Here is an 8,305-nt window from a genome sequence, read left to right as displayed (position 1 = left end):
TTATTATTATTATTATTATTATTATTATTATTATTATTATTATTATTATTTTCCAAGGATGTGTAAAGTAATGAAAGCGGTTCATTTTATTTACCATGGCCCCCAGGTCATGTAATGTTCTTACACAGGAACTCAGGCCAAGCCAAGCCATATTTACTTCCTTAAAATCCATGACTCATTCCAAACATGGCTGTAAACAACTATATAAAAAAAGGAGAATTCTCCCTTTCCCCCCTACCAAGTCCATTTTGTTCCCATTTAAACAAGCTGTTGTCTCCCATGCAAAAACATGTGTGCGTGTGTGTGTATATATAGTGCATTTTTTTTTCAAATATGCATATGTTTTTACATATACCCATTCAGTATGGTGTTTTGTGCACATTTTACAATTATGCACACTTTCCTTAGTTTATTTCTCTGCATATACCCATATATTTTGTCATTTTACAAAATATATTACAAGCTGAGAAATGTATGGATTACCAACCACACATTGTTCAGTTGCTTTTTAGAGTATGGGAAAAACCATTAAAAAAGCACACAGAGAGAAGACCAAATTGCACCCTATAAAATTAGATAATAAAATATAATACAAAGGGAGCATGGTGCTGGTATTTACCATAGAGGTGTGGAACCAGACTGCAGCTGTCACAAAAAGTTGCATCACCCCTTCCCTCTGTTCAGATAATTTTTAACAAACTAAACCACATATATGTTCTTGTAGCACCTTTGAGACTAATTGAAAGACAAAGGTTGGTAGCTTTTCATAGACTTCAGTCTAATTCCTCAGATGCACGGGGAAGTAGATTCATGTCTAGGAAAGGTCATGCTACTAATGTCTCTCTTTCATCCAAAGATACTGTGGATCCCTCCGCATATTGATTCTCAGATTAACATGGCTATGTCTTTAAATTCCACTACATATATGTTGTTATGTTTCAAATTTCTTTACCTGACAAAACCACACTCTTTCCAGAATATAACTGCAGTACAGTTTAAAATTACCCGCATCCCCAGTTGTGAAAGATTGGTTTGAAATAGGACAAAGTCATTATTCCTTTCTGTGGGTTATTCTTCTGTTGTCTCCTATTTATACTGATACTGTACTGCCAGAATTGTAGAGCTTTTTGAAATTCTTTTGTTGATGAACATTATCAAGGCAAAACAGCTTGTCCCATTTAGAGAAAATGGGTTTCTTCTTTATCCTCTCCGTCAGCTTGATTTGACAACTTGCCACATAGCCATTTACCCACCCACACACTGTTCAAAAAGCTTTTCCTGCTAGACAAACTGAATCTTCAGACTATGCTGCTAATATTACATTGACTTTCACATTTACAAGAAAGTGGGACTTTTAACAACTGTGACTCATTTTCTTTGAGAAATGTGGCCAGAAGGATAAAAGTTGCAATATATCAATGTTCTCTTTGCACCAAAAAAATAATGTGTGTTCATGTTGTTATGTTGTAATATGTATATATGTATGTATACTAATCAAGTCTTGCTTATCGAGACTGCTTGGGACCAGCAGTATTTTGGGGTTGTTTTTTTTTGGGAATATTTTCATGTACACAATGAGATATCTTGGAAATGGGATCTAATTCTAAACATGAAATTCGTTTATGCTTCACATACATCTTATATACATAGCCTGTAGGTGATTTTATACATAGTATTATAAATAAGTATGAACATGAAATGACTTTTTGTACACAGAATCATCTGAAAGGAAAGGTATCACTATCGCAGTCATCCATGTGGACAATTTTGGATTTTGAAGTATTTCAAATTTCAGAATTTCAAATAAGGGATTATCAACCTATATAAGTTTTGTCTCTAAAGCCACAGAACTTTCTGTGTGGCTTTCTGTCAGTCACTCTCTCTAAGCTTAACCCACCTCACAGGACTGTTGTGATGATAAAATGTGGAGAAGGAAAGGTATGGACACAACACTGGGGGAAAGGAAGGATTTAATCATGTAAAAGTACACAATTAAGTACAAGCCAATCACTTTGGAAAATAGATGAGGTCACCCCAAAACAATGTAAAGGTCTCCATAGACTTGGGGATCTCCCTTGTCCATGGGTGGGTCAACTGCAATTTGCTGGCCACATTAAGCTTTCCAAGACTGTTTCTGTGAGCCACAAGGATCGCCATGCCTACTGTACTCCAAAAAATTGAAGGGGAGAAGTTGTGTTTCAAATGGGAAACAATACACAACTACCATGTTTTGGAGTGCATCTTGCACACTTTTGGGGGGAGCTGTATAGATCACTTTTTCCTCTAACACAATCATGCGAAATGGACGGGCAGGAAGGAGGGGCCAGAAGCCGTTCCCAGCCCAATTGTCCGGGGTTGTGGCTATTCCAAATACATGTCACAGCCCCAAGGGTGACTCCTGCTGTGGTCTCAAAAAGAGCAAAAAAGATCTGCTCCTTATGGGTTTGGTTTTGGGCGGCCTTAGGCAGCTCAAGCACAACCCTGGAGTGGTTTCTGGATGATCTGGGGTGTGCATCATGTACCGGAAGCCACCACAGCTGCCTTTCTGATTCAGGCCATTGTTTTTCAAAAGAATATATCTGATCATACACAGACCTTTTGAATGTGCTGGGGGTGGGGTGGAACAAAACATATTTGAAAATGTGGCAAAATTCCCAGTACAAACATCTGCCCCCAAATCCTGGGAGCACCATTACCCATTGTGGGGCAATATTTTTTTCAATCTCCTCTTGCAGAAGAGACAATGTTCTCACCTAGACCTGGAGTATCCACATCTACTGCTATACAGAAGTTTGTAGATGAAAAGAAACAGAAGACTATAAGTGTATATGGTTATGTGTTGTATGTCCATTATATGTATGTATGTATATATGTATCATGTCTTAAAATTTCAATTTTTAAAAAAATGAAAAGCACATATTTTAAAGGTAAAATACATTTTAATGTGTATTTTGTGAGAAAGGGCTTAAAGAAGTGGAAGACATCTGATCCCACCTGATCTTGGAAGTTAAGTAGTATAAGCCTTAGTTAGTAATTGGATGGGATCAAGGAATACCAGCTGCTGTCAGACTGTATTTCAGAGGAAGGCAATGGCAAACCAACTCTGTGTATTCCTTGCCTAAGAAAATCCTATGAAATCCATGGGGTTGTCATAAGTCTACATGCCTTGAGGTCCTGTACACACATATTGTGAGAAATGACATTCAAAATATGCATTTATGTACATAACAAACTATAATTTTGTGGAGATTAAAAATACAGATTAAGGGAGGATAGGATATAATGACCAAGGAAACACACAAAACTGAGACAGACCGAAAGCAAATTGACAAAAGCAAAAGACACACTCAAAGGTAATTTTTAAAAATTCAGTGGTGTCCTCTTTTGCACACACCATGATCAGCTCAATAGAGATATATTTCTTCCAATGTATTGTAGTTTATGGAAATGAATAAGTCAGACTGCTTACCTACATCATCTTCATATTCTTCCCCATCCTCTGATATTTCAGTTGTATGAGAAGGAACAACACTGGCCAGAAGATATAAATTGGCAGCCAGTAACACATCTATTCTTATTCTCCTCATATTTCCTAAGCAAGCAAGAGTAAAAAAAAAATGTATAAGAGGTGTTTGAATAAGTAACTGACTCTATGTTTAGCCTAAATGATCTCACATGAGGGAGAAAAAGTAAAGGCACAAAGATCTTCATTCTCTAAAATGTGTTATATAGTTGATCAACATTTCTGTTCCACTAGGATCAACTTTCTCTTTGGAGTGTTGCAGCAATATTAATTTTACATAAATATATTTGGCAGAACATTTTGCAATCTGAAGGTGACATGATAATGTTCCAGAAGCAGCCCTAGCATTAGAGAGAGTGACACAACTGTCTTAGATGGATGGAACCAAGATTAAAAATAAACACAGACAGCTCCACCATTGTATCCCCTACCAAAGTGTCCCAGGAGAGTCTACCTATTGCAATAAAAAACAGTAGGAGAAAAGAAAGAATGAGTTACTGGACACGTTCTCTGAAAAGGAGATCCGGACAGGAGACATCTATTAAGGGAGGTGGTTAGCACAAAACTTTGTGAAACTTGTCTTGACAACAGAAAATCTTACTGTTTTTAGAGGCGAGTTAAAGGCTTGCCATTGGCTATGTTGAAAAGTGGTTACAAGATTTATTTTAAAGGCAACTAGGTAAATGAAGACAAAGTAAATGGAAATGTGTTAGCATAAATTTAGTTAGCAAAACACATTTGATTAACATTGGACATGCATAACCCTTTTTTTGAATTTTTGATTTGATTACTGACTCTAGATTTCTCCCTCCCTCCCCTATATATGGCCTAATTCATTGTAGCTCTAGCACATGAATTATTTGTGTTATAAAAGTGTGTGTGTGTGTGTGTGTGTGTGTATCCTGAATTAGTAAATGAGCTTACTCATTAGTCTGTGTTAAAAAGAGTTATACATTTGAAAAATGGTAAAGTTATGTATGTCCAACTAAATCAATCACATACATAAGGCTGGAGTAGAAGTGCCAGCTCAGCTCAGTTTCACTGCATTTGGGGTGGGTAAATCTTTTCTAAAGTCCAGCAAGCAGTCTCAGAAAGCAAAGTCCAAGAAGGCATAGGTAGTATTAAAATGTGGGTGTGAGATATAGTATTACACACAGCGTGCAAGATGATACCACGAACAACCTGGGCCATGCTGTTCAAAGTGGCCAAAGAGGTTATATGTCAGTCAGTCAGTCAAGCCTTTATTACAGCTAACAAACCATGAAACAGAGATGATATGCTCCATTGTAATAAATAAATAAATCGCATAACCTGAAGCATAGGATTTAGTAGTACTAAACAGTGCACTTTTAGTGTTTTTACAGTGGCCAAAAGTAATACCTTCACAGTGGAAGCAGGCTCCATCAGTGGCATCCCTAGGGTTGGTGTCATCTGGTGTGGTAACTCATAGTGTCACCCCCCCCCTATTGACCTCCTCCCATTTCACACCATACAGAATCCTTAGTCATGGTTTTTTGCACTAGTGTTACTCCTAAATCGTAATTCCCATATACCACTGGATGTAATGCTAATAGTTGTGACATAAACAACTCACACAATTAAAATTGTACCTTCAAATTACAATATTATATGCACAATCTAATTATATGTACATATACATAGTGAAGATTGGGTTAAATGTGATGTTTCTACAGAAAATTTTAAAAGAATAATTTTTCAAAAAGTCAACATTTTTATTATTTTTAAAAAAACGTCAAATTTTGACATTTGAAAATTTAATTTAAAATAATTTTGGAGACCCTCCTTTCTCCTCCCACTGAGATTCATCCCACTCCCACCATCGCTTAAAGCATATTGAAGGGAAGGAGGTGAATGCCACAGACTGTTTTCTGCCCAATGGTAGGTGTTTGAGGAGCAGTAGTGTCACCCCCACTTAAGGTGTTACCTGGTGTGGTCTGAACCCTTACACACATCCCTAGTGATGCCACTGGGCTCCATAAACTACTCTTAAAATCTGCTTTATGATTTTTCCACACTAAGTGAAAGCACACAGTGTTTTTCATCTGTTTGTACATATGTATTACATTAGGATGCAACACAGTTTAGTCAACCAAGGTATTTCTTCTACTGAGGAAATTTCAGTGGAAATTTATTTCACTTCAAAGCACACACACCTACTACATTACAAACTTTATTATCTTCTTATTGGCAGTATTGTTGCATTTTGTTCCATTGCTCCAATTTTGGGTGATGTCATGTATATTTAATCAAAATAAATCCACCTGTGTACAAGAGGGTAGTACTAGAAAGCTTAGGAAACACAAGAATTTGCAGACTTTCCTCCTGTGCACTTTTTACACAGACACATACACAGAGAACACCCAAGAAGTGAATCTTCCTAAACAAAATGGGCTGGGAATGGGACAAAAAGAGAGAAGCATCCCACACTATACCATTTTATTACAGGTCTCATTCAATGCATTTCAAGGCAAATAACTGTATTTAAAAAACAAACAAACCCATATCAACAAACTATTGCAAACTAAGCATTCTACCCCAACAATGACAGATCAAATGGGATGGCAGCCTAAAGTGCATTAGAAATATGAATGCTTAGCAAAGCTAACAACACATTCTGATGGATACTGATAGACATCTACCTGTTAATAGACATCTGCCCTGTTAATTTGTCTATAGAATAACTGGCAGGTGTTATTTTCATTTTCCATAATTCACTTGGGGAAATGAGAAGTTGTGCACAGTTAAAATGGTTTGAAACAACCCCCAGAGAAAAGCTTGAGGCTCAGGGACTGCTTTAAATAGAATGATGTAGCAGTAAAAGCAGTGTAACCAGGGAGTTTAGCTCACAGCCCCCAGAGATGCTCCCGGCACAGGACGAAAGGGAGTGGGATGGGAACAGAATGGGGCTATCATGCATTTGATCACATGCCGGAATACCGCCAGAACTTCCCATTCCATTCCTGATCCATCCCAGAGGAGGGGATTTTCAGGAACTGTTCAGAAGTGTTCCTGAAAATTGCTGCCTTTGGGATGGATCAGGAACACAATGGGAACTTCCAGCAGCGCCAGCACTGTTCTGGTGTGCAATCAAATGTGTGATGGCCCCCATTCTGTTCCCATCCCACCCCTTTTAGTCCCGCACCGGGACCGTCCCTGGGGGCTGTGCGATAAACTCCCATGATACAAATGTAACATGTTGCAGTTTCCAGTATTGTCCTGCATTCAACTGTTCTCACCAAGTTGACTGTCTGAGTTCATTGTCTTGTTTCTAAAATTACTTTTAGAAGTAGTTCAGGACTGTTTCGTGTATCTGTCGCCTGCATCATTTCCAGCACAAGCCTTGAAATCTATGAATAGCAAGCCCTTGGCAGGAATGATGGTAAGGGAAAGCCATCAGAATGCCATTTGACACTTCCCAATTTCTTTTTGAGAGGAAGTATCGGAAAGATTACAAAAGGTTTTGTTTTTTGGTGTACAGTTATTCCACTCCTTTCCAGGTATTGTTGCTGAGTGTCGAATTTCTTAAGAAACGGTGAGTGTTGCTATTGACAAACACATCTGCCCTGTTAATTTGCCTATAGAAGTCACTCGCTGGTGTTATTTCCATTTTTCAAAATTCACTCGGGGAAATGAGAAGTTGTGTACAGAGGACCCTCCATATTCACTGAGATTAAGGGCACAGGACCCTTGTGAAAGTGGGGGGGAAACCCACATAAAAAACCACACTTTTTTAACCTGAGAAAACACCTTTCTAGAAACCGCTGGGTCAGACCTGCACAACTTGGCAGTAGGAAGGGGCCAAAATTAAAACAGGCTAAAATTCTTCAGGCCACAGATAGGTTTTAATTAAATATTACTTAATTAATATTAATTAGTAAAGAATACATATTATCAATATTAATTCCATTCTCATCCTCCTCTGCCTGGCATTCTCCTCAGGAGAAAGGAGAGCAGTAGAGGAGACTTGCAGGGTGAGTGTTTGCCCTTCTTCCTCTCCACATGTCCTTCTCAGGAGATGGCCGAGTAGCAGAGGAGTCTTGAAGTTGTTCCACATCTTCATGGGCAACCCAAAATCCTTTGGTGGGCCACATGCAGCCCCCGGGCCATATGTTGTGCAGCCCTGTTCTAGGGCCTTCAACAGAACTCTATGACCACCACCCAGCAGAGGTTGACCACAGAATTGCACTGGAGGACATACAAATGTTTAGAGAATTGTTTTCTCCAGATGACTCCAGGTCAACTTCTGGCAGATTCATGCTGGAGGACCTAGAGATGCCTAGAAAGAACACATTAATCAAATCCACAAATAATCATATCTGAAAAAGTCAAAGCTGCAAATATTGAGGGCTGACTGTAGTTGATTAGAAATCCAGAAGTATAGAACCAAGGTATCAATCCAAAACTGGGGAAACAAAACTGATAGGGTGCAGAAGAGTAGTCTGGATTCAAAAAAAGGGCAGAATCTCAGTTAGCTTCAATGTCTCTCATAGAGTCGGTAATCAACAATGCTTCCAGTGGGCATGAGATGTTTGCTATCTGACTTATCTAGGGAGGCTGATTATTCCATGCAAAATCTGGGGCAGCTCCAACTGCTAGTGTTCCAAGCCTCTCTCCAAACGCTGCAGTCTTGCTAGGATTTCTTTGTTGGTGGTGTTTTCCTGAGTGTATTTTGTATTGTATTGTGGTTTTTATTCTTTGCTGTAATCCCGCCTAGATCTGCAGGGAGAGGCGGGAAATACAAATAATAATAATAACAACAAC

At 38.5% G+C, this 8,305-nt stretch overlaps 1 protein-coding gene across 8 annotated transcripts in view; it reads right to left on the bottom strand.

Annotated features, from left to right (window-relative positions):
- The window catches only part of TFPI (tissue factor pathway inhibitor), a 55,096-nt gene that overhangs the window by 28,786 nt on the left and 18,005 nt on the right, over nucleotides 1-8,305 (bottom strand). For all 8 annotated transcript variants that reach the window (XM_042445024.1, XM_042445023.1, XM_042445022.1 and 5 more), the window contains exon 2: nucleotides 3,470-3,592. In XM_042445024.1, the coding sequence (XP_042300958.1) occupies nucleotides 3,470-3,587 (118 nt within the window). In that variant the 5' untranslated portion in view covers nucleotides 3,588-3,592. The remainder of the gene's footprint in view (nucleotides 1-3,469; nucleotides 3,593-8,305) is intronic.

Source organism: Sceloporus undulatus, chromosome 1 (assembly GCF_019175285.1).
Source record: "Sceloporus undulatus isolate JIND9_A2432 ecotype Alabama chromosome 1, SceUnd_v1.1, whole genome shotgun sequence".
Classification (NCBI taxonomy): Eukaryota; Metazoa; Chordata; class Lepidosauria; order Squamata; family Phrynosomatidae; genus Sceloporus; species Sceloporus undulatus.
This window is presented reverse-complemented; position numbering and strand designations above follow the sequence as displayed.